This window comes from Crocodylus porosus, unplaced genomic scaffold (genome assembly GCF_001723895.1).
Source record: "Crocodylus porosus isolate Cpor-Errol unplaced genomic scaffold, CroPor_comp1, whole genome shotgun sequence".
NCBI classification, from domain to species: domain Eukaryota; kingdom Metazoa; phylum Chordata; order Crocodylia; family Crocodylidae; genus Crocodylus; species Crocodylus porosus.
This window is the reverse complement of record NW_017728943.1, coordinates 73,228,498-73,247,324: the sequence shown is the minus strand read 5'-3', so window position 1 is coordinate 73,247,324 and position 18,827 is coordinate 73,228,498. Positions and strand designations below refer to the sequence as shown.

General features: G+C 44.6%; 1 protein-coding gene across 1 annotated transcript in view; it reads right to left on the bottom strand.

Moving 5' to 3' along the window:
* The window catches only part of CAPN13 (calpain 13), an 82,544-nt gene that overhangs the window by 45,396 nt on the left and 18,321 nt on the right, over positions 1–18,827 (bottom strand). The window contains exons 3-8 of the mRNA XM_019549574.1: positions 16,382–16,451; positions 14,595–14,713; positions 10,846–10,979; positions 6,852–7,026; positions 4,808–4,882; positions 636–721 (exon numbers count right to left, since the gene is read on the bottom strand). Of these exons, the coding sequence (XP_019405119.1) occupies positions 636–721; positions 4,808–4,882; positions 6,852–7,026; positions 10,846–10,979; positions 14,595–14,713; positions 16,382–16,451 (659 nt within the window). The remainder of the gene's footprint in view (positions 1–635; positions 722–4,807; positions 4,883–6,851; positions 7,027–10,845; positions 10,980–14,594; positions 14,714–16,381; positions 16,452–18,827) is intronic.

Sequence of the window (18,827 nt, the reverse complement as noted above, 5' to 3'; positions counted from 1 at the left end):
TCTAATCCTGGTTCTGGCAACTTTCACTCCCTACACTTTAACTCTTTCTCTTTCACCTTAACCTTCCCCCAAATATCCCAGGTACCCCAAGCACACACGTATACACTGTACCGTCCAAGTTAGGAACTTACCTGTGTGTATGTGTAGGTGGGTTGTGTGTGTGTATGTATATATAATATTGTGTGCATGATATACAAATTAGTGTTCTGTGTTTGTGTACTGAGTGTGGGTATAGACAGTTGATTTTTGTCTAACTTTTGGGGTGTATAGAGTATGTGCTTGAAGTGGAGATAGGTATGCATGTGCCTAGGCTGGTTTGGATGTGTGTTGGTAGTGTGTGTGTGTGTGTGTGCACATGCATCTAATTGATTTGTGTGTTTTGTATATGTGCAATTGTCACATCCTCCTGTCTAACAAAGCAATATTGAAATCCTGAGAGTTGGCCTGACCCCACAGGGCAATAGACCCAGCTAGGAGCATGTATAAAAGTAACATCACGTTCATGTTTTTAGTCCTCAGTTGGATTTCTGTGGGAGATAGCTTTGCAAGTGAGGCTTTCATCTGATGGATTTTAGGGTGGCCCACTCTGGCAATAAATCTAGCCTTTGGACAAGATTAAAACTTTAAAACCATACCCATCGCTCCATGGTCCTTTCCATTCCCCATGACCCCAAGGATTCCACAGTCTGATTATGTGTTCTGAGCCATTCTTGTAGGGTATCTGTAAAGGAAAAGAACAAAAAGCCAAAGAATCACAGCTTTTCATGATCAGGATATGCAGAGATGGATAACACACCTTTGCACCTCTGAGAACTGGTTTAACTCCTGACCTCATCTGGTGGCAGCTAAAAATTAATGCCTCCTTGCTGTGTGGTAGAAAAATGAAGCATAAGAGAATTGTGTCCATTTCTCCTTTAGCACAGTAAGCACTGAGCTAATACAGAGAGAAACAGTCAATGACTTGCCATCTCCTACTACTGTGACACAAATAGGAAAATGCAGTTACTAATTACATACAATTGGCATTTCTGAGCTAGTCAAGTCAAAGACTTTTGTAGTACAAGGCCAACGAGATAAAGCATATGAAAATGGGAGTGATACTTAAAGGAGGAGACTGGGGATTTTTCTCTTGGTCTATTTGTGGTGTTTGTAAACTTGAAATCCAATCCCTGATTCTTTTGAGCTCAGTATTTTCTGCTAAGGGGGTAGACTTTTTCTTCTTCAGGAACTGGAGTTCCTGGTCTTGATTCTCCTGTTTTCACTGGCTTAACTCAGGAGTAACAGTGCTGAAGTCAGTGGCAGTAAATTTGTACAAGTGAGAGGGGAACTAGGTCTTCTGCATTGCCTTTAACTTTCATCATAGACTCAGGGAGTTACTGGAGGTTATGAATGCTCAGTACAGGCAGAAAACTTTCCACAAAAACAGGGACAGTTTCCTTACAAGCTTTCCAAAGATGATGCCCCACTCCTCTCCTTGGCAGTGCTCCTGTGGGAGAGGTAAATAGGCAGTATTTTTCTCTTGGATGCGCTAGAAAGTGGCAGATTAACGGTTTGTCTGTGTTTGCACAGGAAGTCAGGAGTAGAGCTGGGAACAGCTGGTCAGGCTTTCTGGCTCTTGGGCTTACTCTCTAATCCCTAAACAGGCTGAGATCCTTCCTTGGTTGCTGTAAATCTATAGTTTCATTTGCTTTAGGGCAGCAGTTCTGAACCTTTTTCAGTCGACTTACCCCTTGGTCTCAGAGTAAGACTCCACATACCACCTTTCAATGGGAAATCAATTTTTTTAGGCCCTTCAACCTATATTAGACAGTGTATGAAATATATCTTATGTATCCCCTGATGAGGCTTCATGTGTATCCCTTGGGGGTACATGAACCCCCGGTTCAGAACCGCTGCTTTAGGGGAACTTCACCAAATTACATCCCTTGGCTCTTCACCTTTTTATACTACAGTCACCATTTTGATCATGAACATTTGCATGCCTCCCGAGGCTGAGGGGGCACGGCAACCACCCACAGGCAGCAGCAGCAGCAGTAGTGTTGGCAGCAGGGGCATGTCAGTGGCAAGTGGGGAGCGGAGGTGGCTGCGGCAGTGTCGGAGGTGAGTGGCGGGGAAGTGCTGCTGGTGCTGACTGGTGATTGGCGACCACCCGCAGATGCCGCTGGTGGTGTCAGCAGTCGGAGGGGAGGTGAGTGGCGAACGACAACTGCCTACAGGCAGCACTGGCAGTGGCAGCAGCAGTCAATCTCAGGGCATGCACCGCCAATCTCAGGGAGAGCACATGTACCCTCTACGCATTGCCAGTGATTTTTGATATTGTGCTTCCCCAACAAATAAAAAGCAGTAGCAGTGGTATTCCCACCCCTCCTCATCTCCCTTCTACTCCTCTACTTCACAGGGCTCAAGATCACAACAGTTCCCCTTTATCTGTGGTAGCCAGATAAGGATTACTCTGGAGCCCATTCAGTCAACTCCTCAATCATCCAAGAGTCACTGTCGAGTGACTCAAAGCATTTTCTCTGTGAGGAAAGGAGTAACTGGAGCTAGGAATGATACTTAGGTCTTTGGCTGTTCTGACCTGTTGCTACAAAACCTAAAGTCCTTTCCTGGGAAGGCAGGCTGGGGCTGGGGTGCTAGAGGGGGCTGACACTTGGGTGATGAAAACAAATACCTTTGTGAAGTGCTTTGAGATTCTGGGGTAAAAGGCATGGCACATCTCCCTCTGAAAGTCGCTGCTGGACAAGAGGCTCCAGAGGAAGTTAAATCATTGTCTGCCTTCCCCGTTTGTTTTGTCACCATCAACACATCCACACAGAGAAGAGAAGTAGGGTTAGAAGGGACCTTTACACATCATGTAGTCCAATCCCTGTCTGAAGCAGGATTATGGTTTGTATGGGATGGTTTGGATAGAGATAATCTGAACTCTACCATCAACCCTGACACAACACAAACCTAACACCCTAACCTGCCACAGGTAAAGTAGGAGAACCATGGCAGTCAATGTCCTGTTTCTAAGAAATGTTGTAAATATATACTCAGGAGATCCTGGATAGCGGGATACACCCTCCGTTACAGAGGAAGGCAAGAAAAACCCCACAGTCCATACCAATCTGACCATGAGCGACTGCTCCTCAAGATAGCTCTGACCATGCTGCAAAAGCAAAAATGCTGTCTGAAATGAATCTTTTGGACTGAACTGGTGGAATGCATCTTTGCCCCAAAATGGGCTTTTCCTCTAGTCAGGTATTATTAATATTGGGGCAGGAGGAGAGATGCACATTTATAAAAACCTAAAAATATAAGGAAAAATAATTTCTTCTATCCAGCACTGAAAGACTCTTGATGTTATGCCTTTTGATGTAATGACTTTTATCTTATACCAAGATGAGATTAAAAGTTTTTTGTTTTTTAGGTTTTTTTGGTAGAATGGAAATTCCCTCAAATTTTGTTTTTAGTGCAAGCTCTGTGGTCGTGGAGCTGGCACTGGGAGATAAGGATCACCCAGCACTGGCCCCATGACCATGGAGCTGGCACTGGGAGATAAGGATCTCTCAGCCCCAACCCCATGATCACAGAGCAGGGACTGGGAGCTCCCTGCTGCTGGAGCAGGGAGACGTTGTCCCCACCTGGGCTCTGGAGGCAGAGCTCACCCTGGCAGCAGGCAGTTCCCGAGGACAGGGAGCAGTGTCCCAGCTCCTGGGCCAGCAGCCAGGGGGAGCCTAGAGAGAGTTCCCCCTGGCTGCTGCAAGGGCCCAGTACAGGGCTGCAGGAAGTGGGAGCAGTCTGCTCCTAGGACCAGCAAATCAGCTTCTGCATCCCTGCCCATGTAGACACATGCCCGGGAGAATTTACTTTAGAGTACTAGGCCGTGTGTAGACAAAACTAGAGGTGTGTGTGCACAACACTTTAAAGTGGGCTCAATGCTTTTTCACCACTTCAGTGGTGTTGGTCTTTGCAAGCCTCAGTGGCATATTGCGCATTAATTTCAGCTGTTGTAGGAATTTCGGTGGCATAATGCACCTTGAACGACTTGGGGTGCAGCAAACTAAAACTGCTTCAAGGAGTTTTAATTTGCTGCCCCTACAGCTGCGGAGTGAAGCACCAGGCTCCGTGTAGCTCCACCGTTCTGGAGGAAGCCCTGCAGACAGTCTAGCAGCAGCCTGAGAAAGTAGCTCCACCCAAGAAAAGAGACAAGCCTGATCTCCGCCCCACCTCCCCCCGCTCCCCCAGAACCTGCCTGCCTGAGCTTCGCAGAGGCTGGTGCTTCTCCACGGCTGTGGTGCCCCCTAGGACCACCTGAGCTGGGTGTCTGCAGGCGGGTGACACCTAGTGGGGCACCACTGCCACAAAGGGAAGCACCAGCCTCCCCTCGCAGCCCGGGGACTGCTCTGCCCAACAGCGGCTCACCCTCCCCTCCCTGCCGGAGAGGCAGGTAAGTCAGTGGGGTGCGTGCACAACATGCGGGTTTAATCAGCTCTAAATTGAAGCAGTGTTTTTTTTTAAAACCTGCCGCTTCAATTTAGGGCCCCCTTGTCATCTGCACACATCCCTATACTCTAGAGTAAACTGCTCCTGGATTATTTGCACATGTAGATGTGCTCATAGAATCAGAGACTGTAGAAAGACAGTGCTCACTGCAAGGACTGTGTGTGAAATTCAGTGGTCTGGTGTTGTACAGGAGGGTACACTAGAGGATTGTAAAGGTCTCTTCTGATTTTAAAATCTATTGAAGTAGCCCAGAATAGACTAGAAGGACAACTACTAATGTAGACAGGCCTGGGGATTGAGGAAGGATCACAATGCTTACCTTTCTGGCCCCTGTTACAGTGTAGGCATGGCCTTGCACAAGTCCATTCTTCAATTCTATGTTTCCAGATGATTGCTGGAGAAAAAATAGCACAGCCTTTAGCCCACTGAAGGACTAGCAAGAATCTATGCATCCATGTGAATAATTGATATTTGATTTATTTGAAGGAAAGAAAAGGGAAAAAAAAAAAGGGACCAACCTTTGGCTTACATCAGAATCTCAGCTGCAATAGGTCACTCTATAGCCATATGCATGTCCAAGAACCTTAATGAAATAGTGAGGGCATTGTGCAACTGCAAATCCCTTAAGGGTCCAGACTTGGAGAAACTTGGTCATTGGTAGCAGTAGAGGTCTTGCAGCTCATCTATAGGTCTGTACTGCTTGAAGTAAAGGGATCCTTCCATTATCTGCTTAGCAGTAGTAGACTTCTATCCTTTAGTGAACTAGGCAGTAAAGAGTGCATGGCACATGTTTTGTTGGAACTCTGCATGTTCTGTATAAATCTGCAGGAGTCTCTTAGTAGCCTGCCAGCAGACATTGTGAATCCTTTTGTGATGCCCCTAGCAGAACATGACTGGCCCATACAGCAGCATTATATCATTTCCTCATAACTCTGAATGCATTTTCAGGCTTTGAAGAACTTGCCTTATTTAGCCTTTAACTGTAGATTCTATTAATTGAACTATTAATCAATATCAAATAGCACCTCCAAATACTTTCTTTTTTGTCTTCCTTTCCTAGAAACTAATTTGTAATTGTGGTTTCAAAGTCACTGGTCCAAATTTAACCTGGTACAAGGGGTCTAAGGTTTTGATCAGGAGCTATCTAGAAACAGTATTTATAAACCAAATTTACAGGTTAAGTACTAGCCATACGAAGCTTCAGGTGCTGATTCGATTTGGAGGAGATTCGGCCCAATTCGGTGGCTGAATCTCTAAATCTGAATTGAATTAGGAGACCAATTAAAATGTCAAATTGATTCAAAGCTCTCTGAATTGATTTGGAAAAGATTTAGAGAGCTTTGGCAATTGGCTGCAGCAAAGAACCGGTCCCAGACTCCATGCTGGTAAGTAGTAGGCGGGGGAGAGGGGGCTGGAGGAAGGGGAAGGGGACCATGGGGGGAGCCCTATTTGGCCCCATCCCCCACCTGCTCCCCCAACTCCCCTAAGCACCCCCTGACTCCTGCCCACTCTCCCAGCCCCTCCCCATGGCTGCCCACCTGCCACAGCTCCTGGCCCTTTAAAAAAAAACCCAAAACCCCAGGTTCCCCGGCTGCTGCAGCAGCCTCAGGGCTTCTGGGGGCTCATGGAAAATCCCCCAAGAAGCAGGGGGCAGCAGGGATCACCCCCCCTGCTGGGCAGGAGCCAGTGAATCTATGGTTTGTTTGATGTTGTTTTTTTAAGGGCCAGAGCTGGGGCTGGATGGGGCAACCATGGGGGGGGCTGGAAGAGTGGGTGGGGGTTGGGAGGCTCTGTCAAGTGGCGTGGGGGGCAGAGGGCATTGCCCTCCTGCCAAGCAGGAGCCAATGAATGGGTTTGAGGTTTTTTTTTCAAAGAGCTGAGAGCTGGGGCTGGGCAGGACAGCCATTGAGAGTGAGTGGGCGAGGCATGAGGCTGATTCAGAGATTCAGCCGATTTGGCAGCAGCCGAATCGCTGAATCAGACTCAACCGAATCGATTCAGGACAGTGATTCAAAACACCAAACTGAATCACCGTCCCCCGAATCAGCCAAATCTGAATCCAGAGTGAATACTAGCCACTTTGCACAGGCCTATTAAGTACCTCGGATCCATAAAATTTCTTCTGGACTTTGGTATCTGGTTTTTCTAAGTATCTCAGCCTTTCATTTAGATAGGGAGAGCCTCTCTGGTAATACTCATCACTGTAATTAGACTGAGAGCCAGAGAGAACCATAAGACCCATAGAGACATAATACAGACATATACAGACCACCTCTGAGAGTTTCTGTTGTACAGGAAGATCTTCAGAGATGCTACTGTCATACAGATATAGTAAAAGCAAGGAAAATGGATCTTGTACTTACCCTTCCAGGTGTGACACAGCCCATCAGGCAACATGATTTGTCAGCTGCTTTCAGTACCTCCTCCAGCTTAAAAACAGGGGCCTTCAAATCAAGCTGCAGTTGGACTCCCCCTGTGAAGTCCACTAAAGCTTCTGAAATGTAACCCCAGTGCAAGTTCTGATAGGAGCCTCGTAACCTGAATAGAAGGGAAATGTATTTGTCCATATAGTCCATCTTAATAAGCAATGCACAGAGGAAATTTAACTAAATGAATTCCCATTTAAAGCTCTGAGTACATAAGCATGTTACAAAGGCATTGTGTCAGGAGGAAGGGATATGTGCACACCTAGGCTAGAGACATAAGTTATACATAACCCAGTATAAGTTATTGGAAACTGGTTCCAATCTGTAAACAACAGAAGTTCAGTGCACATAAACCACTTTAAAAATGGCCAAAAATGGTTTAAGATAAATCTGGATGGATGTAGTATCAGACTTAACCAATTTAACCTAAAATCAGTTTATTGAAATTCTGTCCCAGATCTCCTCTAGATTCAAGTTAACTTAGTCCCCTAGAATCCCAGGATGCTTTACGCCTCCCCCACAACACCACCCGCCTTTGCAGGGTGAGCAGGCTACCCTTGGCCAATGCTGTCTGCCCAGCCAAGCAAGGAAATGTGCTCTAGTGGTTCCCAGCTTCTGGCCTCAGCCACTGCCACTGCAGGCATGTGGCTACATTTCTGGAATCAGAAGTGAATGACTGTTCACTTGTTTATCAGTTCAATCTATGCAGTTTAGACTAATCTACAAAGATTGAATCAATTCAGCCTTGGGCTTTTTTTACTGTCTGTACTTAGCCCTAGACACAGTAGATTTCCTTGGGATGAAATCTGGGACTGTGAGGACCAAAACTAATGGTCTTGCCACTTGAACTGAAGAGCAGTTGTTTTAGCTTTGCAGATGTATCAGACTGCACAGCCAGTGGAATCAGGCAATAGAGGGAGAATGATTTGAATCACAAGCATGAAATATGAACAGGGCTATTGCACAGATCAAGCAAAGACTGATTTGTTTTCCATGACAGGAATGCCAGCAGTAGCTCTGTGCTCTACTCCAGTTCCATTTCAGCTCTAGAAACTGAACTTAGACCATTGCTGATTTCACACTGGCAACCAAGCAGCCATGCAATAGGGTGCTCTCTCAAGATCATAAAAGGGACACCTTTTTGCTCTTTCCCAGTAATAGCTTCCAAAACAAAGCCATCTGATATTATTATCCCCATTTTACAAATGGGGAAATTGAGCCCTTGGGTGGTGAAGTGATTTATCTATGTCACTCAGCAGGCCAGAAGCAGGCACAGACCTGTGATCGCCAGCGTCAGAATACACTGTGCTATCTGCTAGCCTCGTGCTGCATGCCACATGCTTTTACTGAAACTGCAAAGAATATGAGTTAGAATGCACTGTGCTTAGAGCAGGTACGGCATGTCATTAAAAACCACAGGGTACACTGTACTTAATAAACTGGAGAATCAGAAAATGAAATTTGAGGATAATTGTATTTTGAAGCAATGTCCTTGTCCTACATTGATTAAAGGAATTTACCATGTATGCAGGGAAAAACCTTCTCAAATGGAAAGCTCATAAACAGCATCTGTTGCAATTTTAATGTAATATAGGCTCAGTTCACTCTGTAATTGAAAACTTACCCAGCAAAGTGGGACCAGCAACTTAGTCAACTTTTCTATTTCTGAGCCTCACAAATGCTTTAACACTTGCTTATCCTCTAATAAATTTACTAAAATACAGAGGTTATGTTTAGTGCTGTGTATATGTGCATTATACCAATAGTTCCCAACCTTTTTAGATTCAAGGCATCCCTACATAACTTTTATGGAAGCAGCACCCCATTTCAAAAGCATGTGCATATATTACAGTGGTTACTTCCTCGCACCTTGTGGCACCCTTAAAAGGATCTCATAGTATCCAGGGTGCTGCATTACCTGTATTAAGAATCACTGATCTTTCCCAAATTTTGCAAAAGAATAAAATGTGTGAGGAATTTCTTGCTACTGCACTAGTTGACACTTGAATGCACTAAAAAGACTCCCCAGAACTACTCTTGCTGGTAAAAATGGGGCCCAGATGGGCTCAACCCTCTCACAAAAATCTTTGGGATGTAGAGTTATGCTAATGAGAACCTCCCAACCCTGGGGACACAAGAAGCAGGTAGCACATTACACCATGTGGCTTAGGTAGTCTGCACCTGAGGGGACAGGTATGGCCATCACAGTTGTAGTCACTCCTCCAGGGACTTGTATGCTGGAGACAAAGAGCCCAGAGCCACCTGTCCCTGCAACCACTCCTGCCAGTCCTGGAAGCATGGGAGGAGCTGAGGTTCAACCCAGGCTGAAAAGCACAATCCCACAGCCCCACACTGGTTAACCCATCCATGGCTGAGCAAGCTGCTTGGAACATGCAGGTGACCAGCATGCGAGCTGCTGGGGGGTGGGAAGCAGCCACAAGCATTGCTTATCCATGGGGCACTAAGATGCCTGGGGCTAGGCAGGAGGAGGAGCAGAGGCTTAACTCCTTGCAGGGGGGCTGGGTGGCATGGCACCCTTAACATGATCTTGCAGCACCCCAGGGCATTGCAACATCCCAGCTGAGAAACCCAATGTTATACACAGGTTTGCTTTATGTCCTTTCTCCTAATTACTGGCCCCAGCCTATAACTTACCCATAATGGGTGCATCTAGCCAAGCATGCATATGCAGGAGTGTGCATTTGCTGAGGCATAAATAGCAGTGGCACATATCTGTACTGCTGATTTGTGCCCAAGGCCATGCCCCTGTATGTATGCTCCAGCAAATACCAAATTGTCCTGGGCAGGGTAGGGGAGGTTGGGACCAGCAGCCTTACCTAAGGTCCTGGGGGCCTGTTGGGGCAGCAGTGACGCTAACCTGGCTGCTTGGAGCCTGGTCAGCAGCTGGTGTGGCTCTGAATGGCCAGGCTCCATTTTTGGAGGTGCATGCTGATGCCACATGTACCACACTGCTTTTATTTGATGCGGCTTTTTTTTACGGCAGTATCTCCTGGTGTCAAATATTGCCGCCAGGCTGCAAATTAGCAGTGCAGTGAACAGGTGCACATGTGCCATGTGCGATTTGCAGTGCCTCAAACAGCTTTGAGGCACCATAAAACACACATGTGCACTCATCTGGATGCACCCAATAATTCTTCTTTAGCTCAGTTAATAAAGGACAATGCTTCTGGTGCCAAAAGTCCAGAATTCAGTTCCTACTCATAACCATACTTCTAATTATTGCTAATACGATGGTACCCAGCAGTGCAGGAACACAGCTGAGCATCCAGGACAAAGCAGAAGTGGTGACTTCTGGTTGCTACCACGATTGTGAATGCAAACACATGGCTGTCAGCAGGAACTGCTTTTTTTTGGCACTGATGATACCATCTAAAGACCTCAGCTAAGGAAGGGCCTCTTTTGTGCCAGGCACTGTGCAGACACAGCCCCTGCCCTGAACAGCTTATAGCCTAAAACAAAAACAAACATGGGAGGGAAGGAAAGGGAGGGAAGGTGACTTGCCTACTATGAAAACAGTTTAGGTGTGAAGAGGGCAATACCAGTAAAACCCAAGTCTGCCAAGTTTCCAGCCATGCCCTATTCATTGGACCGTAAAGCTCCTTAGGTCAGGGACAGTCAGAGAAGGTTTTTAACCTTACTGTGTTATTGCTCTAAACTCCGGCTAACACTCAAAAGCCCAGAACTGATGTAGGGAACTTTGTGTCTTCAGACTAAGGTCTACAGTCTTCAGACAGTGTTGGCTCCCTGTATATGCAGCTCCTAATTATTACATATCCAGCACTCAGAAGAAGCAACTGATCCCAAGCAGTGCTACACAGGATATTTTATCCATAGCAGCAGTTGCAACATATACCCACATAAATGAAAGACTCTGCAGTGGAAAAGAAAAATACACCTTGAGTATACTTACTTGGCATATGCTTTTTCTAGGAGGGAGGGCCAGAATTCATTTCTCATCTGAGGGTGGACAAACAGGTAGTTCCCATTATGGAAAGGCAGCTTGTCATCTATCACCACATCCACCCAGTCTCCAAAATGCCAGAACTGAAAAAAAATAAAAGAATGAACCTATTTTAAGAATAAATACTCTTTCTGAACAACAGTCTCCAGAAATAGCCCGAGAGTGAATCTAAACCAGGGATGTGTGTAATGTCTTTACTTCCTCTCTTCAACTGTTTTGGACTGTTGCTGCGCATGGTTAAACAAGCTGCTGAGTTTTATTTCAAAGGTGACTGCCTTTCAATGGCGGGTGAAGTCACTGGGGGACATCAAGTGCTCTGGGATCCTGTTGGATGAAAAATGCTGTAGACATGTTAGGAGGTTGGTATCAATAATAATTGGACTACAGCAGGTATTTCAGAGAAACAAAAAACTCAAGAGTCTAGACAAAATGCTAAATCTCAGAACTCAGCTGTCTGGGTCTTCTCTTGTGGACACCTTTTGGTCAGAGAAGCCTTCCATCAAGTTCCAGCCTCTGGATTTTTTTCTAATTCTATCCTCCTGAGTCTAAAACCTGCTTAGATATATCTCTCTGTAAACTTTTATATGATCTGTAATGGCCATATAGAGAACAGTGAGGGAAGGAGAAAAAGGATGACTTTGGGCTATTATCCATCTGCTAGATAGATGGAAAAGTGACTGGCCACTTCAGCAGCTGGGCAGAACAGGTGTTCTTCTGACTGATCCAGCTGATGAAACATTTCAAGGAGGGAGATCAGTGGGGAAAAATCTAAAGGAGTCATTAGCAGATTAATGCAGTGCAGCATGACTTTGCAATCATAGGACACATTCACAGCTGTTTTACTGCTAAGGACTTTGGTGATGTTTTGCTGGGGTAGAGTTAGCTCAGAATAACTGGCTTTGGAGAATGAAAAATACGAAGATGACTTGTTCTATTAAAACAGTATTGCTATTTGCACTCGAAACCCTCAGTGACCAACTTGCTCAGCGATTTTAAATGAAAAGGAGGGACAGATAATTTGTCTCAGTCTGCCTGACACCAAACCACCCATTTTTTTAGGTTAAATACAGGACGAAGAAGTGGGTTCATATTTTATAATACGAAAGCCAGGGCTGTTTAGAATACTGGTTATATCTGAATCACTAAAATCTGGAGAAGGATGGATTGTATACAAGGCCTTAGATTTAGCCTGTCTGTAGTTCAGGCTTATATATATAAGGGAAGTAAAAAATGGGAGAGTGCTTATGAAATCTAAACTGCTGTCCTTCTAAATGAAAATGCCCTTTTCTCCAAGAGTGGAGGGTACTGGCTCAGTAAGGAAAGCTTAGTCCAATAGCCAACTTCAAAAAGTGGGAAGCATAGGTGTAAAGGATTTAGGTTTGCAATTTAGCCACACCTTCACACACAGCACCTCATGTGTAAACATAACAAGCAAACATATTTCCAGAGTACAAACAATGTGCTGTGTCTGGGGATTAGCGCAATTTGAATCTAGATATTGGAGATTTTCCGTAAGTCAAGAGTAAAGTTCAAACTACAACATGACTCTTGCCTCTGTTTGGAGATTAGTGCAGTCCAGGAGACCTTCTGACTTTAGAATTGCATTTTTTCAAGCTCGGATAAAGAGGGCTGCTGAGGCTCCAATAGGCATGCCTACTTGGGCTTGTCAGAGCACACAGACTTAGACAGTTCAACCGCAGTGGAGCCAGCACTTGAATATGAACACCCAGGCAAACCTGACATGCTGCTGGAAGTGTCACTGGTGATCAAAGAAGGGGAGCACTTCCTCTGAACACATACAGGACCAATGACTCAGGCTTACAAAGATTTTGGAGGTTTGCCTTAGGACTTCAGCTGAGGAAATTATACTGAATGGATCAGGGAAGGGACCTGTTGAGGCTGCATGCAAAGAAGACAGCTCTTGACACCCACTGGTTCTTTAATCAATGAAATCAGGAAGGTGGTCTCCTGATTTTAAAAAAATGACATTGCGTTTATGGCTTTTATTTTACTAACCAGCTGGCAACTGGATGCCAAGAACAGCAGAGATGAAAAGCCTCTGAGTTTCAATTCCTGTGGTAGACAGGGATATGGGCCATGGTAGTTTTTGGAGGGTGCCTTTTAGATGAGCCTTGTAGCTGAGGCTTTGATCACTTGTATTCATTAGAGATCCCAGCAACCTTTTCACAGGAACAGGGACTCTAATCCCAGTGTCATGACTAGTCTTCTTCTTAGGTAGAACCATTCCACCTTTGTTCTTCCAAATCTTTCTGAAGGAGAGAGAATACTTTTTCAACTCTGAACCTGAGCTGCTGCAGTGCATTGTTACCATGGCTGCTGTGTTCTACCCCAGAGGTACCGGTTCATGTGGTGGACAAAGTGATTCGTGTGCACCCTAAGAATTAAGTTATCACTGAAGGAACTCGATTAACTTCAGTGCAGGTACTCCGGGGATAGATTTGATCCATGGAATCTCATGTTCATATGGCGCTGAGTTTCCTTCACTCCTGATAACCATATTAGGAGTTGACTAGGCTCAGCATTTTATAGTAAACCCTCAGCTGCTGAAAGGACTGGGCCCACAGTCTGTAAAGTGAAGAAAGCAATGAAAAGAAACAAAACAATATAGAAAATAAAGTGATTCATATCAGTGTACGAAAATCTGAAAGCTTGTTAGTGATGTTGCCTGGAACCGAGAGCTGGGGACAGCACTAAAATATCCTTGATGGAATAATTGAAGGGTACTGCTGAAAAGGAATTTTCATTCGGTTTGTTTTCTTGGTTGCTTGTTACAGAAAAGATAGAAGGAGATGTATTATCTGCAGGTGAGAGGACAGAGCAAACATTTTCAAATGCTATAATGTATTTATACAGCTTGAGATTTAAGGAGTTCTCCTAAAATATCCTTTTGAGGCTCCTATGAAAGAAAGTCTCATTTGCTTCATTTTAATGTATGGCCAGCTGGTTTATCTTGCACCTCTGCATGTTGGGAATGAGCCTGAAACACCTGGCATTACCAGGAGCAATGGAATACAGTAAGATTTAGATGCAATATCAAGATAGTTCTCTTGTACAGTAGGTAGTTAGACTGTAGCATACACTGTCAAGAGAAATGGTGTTGGTGTAGGTAGTACAGCATAGTAATGCTGTGTATGTACCAACTTGGGAGTAAAGTTACTCCCAAGTCAGTGCACACAAACAGGGGTACTGCACAGTAAAGTGTCTACATATGTCTTACTGCGGAGTAACTACTCAGAAGTAAATTTACTTCCTGCATCATGCAAGTAGCAAATTTACTCCTGAGTCTGGTTAACTGAGTAACCTAAGTTACTGCACAGTAACGGTGCACGTGTAGACGCACCCAGTGAGAATCAGTGGGACAGATTTAAAGTAGATACAAGAATTCCATGTAAAATATGCACTTACGCTAATTAATCAGAACACTCTTAGCTTGTTCAGTCACAAACTATAATGTTCAGAACCAGAATACCAATACCCTGAAGCATGGAAGGACCTGGATTATGGAAAGTGTGTTAGCCCACTACAAAATTGTAGCCTTTGAGAAAATTCTGAGCAAGGGTCTGCTGTGGAACACTCCAAAGGTCTAGGGTGCTTAGAATTAGGATTGTAGTTCACAATCACTTGTACTCCCCAGACAAATACGTTGGAGCAATGCCACTAACAAACATGTGACCTACCCGGAAGTGGAAAATCCCAGCATAGTTGTGTTGGAATCCTTGATCGTTTGGCAGAACATTGTCCAGAAAGTGCTTCTGCAATGTCAAAGACCCCAGGGCAGCCAGAACCCAGCAGTCACCTTCAAGGAGACAAGAAACAACAAAGCAATCACACTTGCTGCCTCATAGTCTCCTCTCCCTTACCAAGATCTGTCTCTTTCTAATGTTTTGCTTTTGGGAACAGGGTTATGATAGAATGTGAAAAACAGTTTGGACAAAATAGAAACAAGCATGAATGACAGCACTGCCCCAAATTCAAAGACCTCATGGACTATGTTCCTATTTATCCTATTAAGTTCTTCACGGTCAGGGTTGCCAGGTCTGGAATGGGCTCCCAAGGGAGGTGGTGCTCACCTCATCCTTGGGGTTCTTCAAGAGGATACTGGACAGGCACCTGGCTGGGATCACATGATCCCAGGTTTGGTGACCCTTTTCTTGCCTGCCAGGGGCAGGGGGCTGGACTAGATGGCCTACTGAGGTCCCTTCTGGCCCTAGAATCTGTGAATCCTTCTCTCTATTTAAGTTTATAGCAGTGATTCACTGCTAGGTGTGGAAAAATGATTCACAAGGCAAATTCAGAAATTTCAAAAGGAAACCCCAGTGTTAAAGGCATTCTGATCTGCTGTGATCTTTCTGAATTCTTTGCAGGAGAAATTGTTCTATTCTCTTCGTGAAGTTGAAAATCAACTAAGAGCGACATGTTCCGAAGGATGACTTGAGTCTAATAAGGGGTGCCTTGACACTAACAAAGGGTGCCTTCCATCTAAACAGGTTGAGAACCACTTGTTTTATAGACTGCACCCATCATGACTGCATGCCTGCCATGAAGGAGTTGTAGGGAGCCATCTGGTCTCCACAAATATGCTCCTTACCTTGTGAGAGTGTCTTAAGACCTACAAGGAATATAAATGGTGTACAGCCCTGAGCTGGGAGGACCAATTTGGTGACGGTGCTGTTTCTTTAAAAAGTAATAAATAGTGACTCCCAAAATGAGATGAGATTTCTGGATGGCAGAAACGTGTGGAATTGTAGCAAGATAAAGACAAATACCCATTGCAAGGAAAACGAAGACAGTTATAGCCAGGGAAGCCCCAGATTTCAGAGGCTGGTCCCAGCTGGCTGTTCAGAATTATAATGGATGTATCAGAAATGCAGGGGCGCAGGACAAAGTTGTCCAGGAGTCAGAGTGGTGCAGAGCACCTTGCAGGCAGGCACTGCTGCTTGCCTGGCATGCTGCCTCACCCCTCCCAACTTGTGACAGGACGGGGTAGGGGCAGGGGGCAATGTCCCAGATGTCCTGGATGAATGTGAATGTCCTGGATATCCCAACTTTCCTTATGGTAAGCTTAGTTATAAGGGATGGTGAAAGTAAAGAACCTGGAAAGAAAAAGTTGAAAGTTGCTGGACAAGTACTTTACAGTCACAAAGCCAAATGGAGTAGCAAATTCTGGGGTGAAGTTGATCCACTGAATGTTACTTTCTGTTGGGCCTCAACTAGATCTCGCTTTCTATACTTAGAAGTACACCTAGAAGTAAATAGATAGCAACAATGGGTGTCATTTTGATTTCAAAGGGACTTGAACCATAGACCATGTATAAATGATTGTAGAATACACATAGCATAGTTAGTTATACCCGTGTTCTCTGTGGGTTTGAGTATGTGTGGAGTGAAATACACCAAGTACTCAGATAACAGCAGAAGCAAAGGACCACAGTCTATTGCTCCATGCTTGTCACTTAGATCTTACCTATATGTCCTTGAGCAATATCAAATCTGCTAACATCATCCACGATTAAACGGGGATTGTGTTGTATCTCCTGAACGAAGGAAAAAGCAAAGGGCAGTATGAGTATCTACCACTCATGCACATCTTTGTCACTTGTAGTCTTTCTTATGGAACTTTTCAACCAATATCCCAGGAGGTCATTATTTGCTACCTCCCAGTGATATTAATCCAACAATCATGACTGTGTAAAAAGATTAATGCTTGAACTACACAAGCTTTGGCACTCTGCCTGATGGAGGTATACACAAGTTTAAATGCTGCTCAGACAAATATTTCAGATGAATTAATGAATGCTCTTCCAGCACTTTGAAAATCATCACCACAACTTTCCTGGCCAAAAACGGCCCGCTGAAGCTATGTGAAGAGGGAAAAAGACCTTGAATCTTTCTACGTAATATGCTGCCTACCATTTACAGGAAAGGAGATACTTAGGCTTCTCTCTGTTAATCTGTGATGCTGTTTTCCATGGAAGCCATGATTATGGTCTACACACTTTGACATCCAAAGGCAGTCTGACTTCCCACAACCTTCTCTTCAAGTTCTCATGCCTCCCTTCTCACCATGTTATCCAGGTTTGAACATCTCTATCAAACTGTGGTCTTTTGGAAGGGCTGGTGGGAAGGGAAAGGATAGCTTCAGAGTTCTTGGTACTCTGGGGGAGGTTAGCTCAAGGGAAAAAAGTGTTGTGTCTACATGTTTTTCCTTCCCTGTTGAGAGAGGAAAAACATGCTCAAATGATCTGGATCAGTATCCAGATGTAGCTATGCTTTTCCAGATCAAACCTCTGAGTCTTTTGTGATTGACATGCCACTAATATAGAACCATCTGAAACGTTTTGCATCATTTCTGTTGATGAAGTTACAGAGAGAGAGCTTATTTTCTGTCTGCCAAATTCCTGCATTCTTACTGATTTTTCTTTAATTCAGTCCTTATTCAGAGAGAAGACTTCTGTCTGAGTAATTAAAAATTAAAAGCCTCTGAACCCAGCCCTGCACACATAAATGTGTCATGTTTCCATGCTGTACTTTAACAAATATCACATAATTGCATCACATCTTTGTATTTATTGGTAGAAAGATGCTCACTCAATTATATCTCTGAGCCTTCTGTACAAGTAACCCTTGTAACACTTCTCTGCTGTGTAACAGTCTGCTTTGAAATGGAATTAAGTCCCAAATGCAGCAGCAAATAAATATGCCTAAGCAAACAGAGAGGCAAGAGGCAGAAGCAACACCTGACAGCTGGGGCAAGAAAAATCATTTAGCAGCTCTTCATGAAGCAGGACTGGCATTCCTTCTTGCGTGTTTGATTTGACAACATGAAACCTGCATATGACATGACTCACAAAGCTGTGAGAGCCATGTCAGTTTTGTGAAGTAGGTTCATAGTAATAGACACCCCCAAGAATCCCGTTAAAAGTTCTCTTGTGGGGGCGATGACACATGAAGCCATTTCAGGCCAACCAATGGCATATGGTGCCAGTGCAGAAACCTGTGACTGGTACCCTAGGCTCCCCACTTTCCCTAATATATCTTGGTGCGCTGCTGCTGCCCTATCACATCCACATGGGTATACTTATCTTCCCTGTAACAGTGTTCGTGACTTGTTCTTCCCCCATTGTTGTCACAAAGTTCTGAGTGGCCATAACGTTGCAGCGTAATAATGACTGTAGATTTCGGACAGCTTTGGAAACGCTCCAGACGATTGCTTGTAAACCACATACATGCAAATAAAATAAATATAAATATTGACCAGACACCGTTCTGCTGAAGAGCTGTTGATGGGATTCCAGATGAAGCAGACCAAGTACCCACTTTACATTGACATGCACAATCCAGACCAGTGATTCTCAACCAGGATGCTGTGGCAGTCTGGGCTGCCAGGAGATCCTTTTAAGGGTATTGCAAATTGCCATACAATAGCAGCACAGTTAGGTGTCTAAACACCTACCCATGGTTCACAAGATAAATCCAGAGATTTCATATAGAAATCTATAGTGTCAGAAACATTCTAACCTGCTGGGTTCTATCTGAGTTCCTCGTGACAGAGAAACTGCTTTATTCTTTTTCTGCATGAAAGGTAAGAGCTGGCATTTTCTGCGGGGTACTTTGCGTAATGAGGCCAAAGCAGAGCTCCAGACCTAGTCCAAGGAGACTCATCTGGACTGCACCTATACTTCAGGTGCATAACCACTAGGCAAGACTGTCAACATTTGGTCCAGTGAGGCTGACAACCACTGGTCTAGATAAAGTTAGTGTTTTATGGAGACATGTTATAAAATTAAACACGTTTGGTACATCAGCATATTTCAGCACAGCTTACCAGCAAGGGCTGAGGTGAAAGAGGCTCCTCAATCGGAAGAAGCCAGTAGACCTCTCCAACCAGAGAAAGATACAGTCTAGGGACA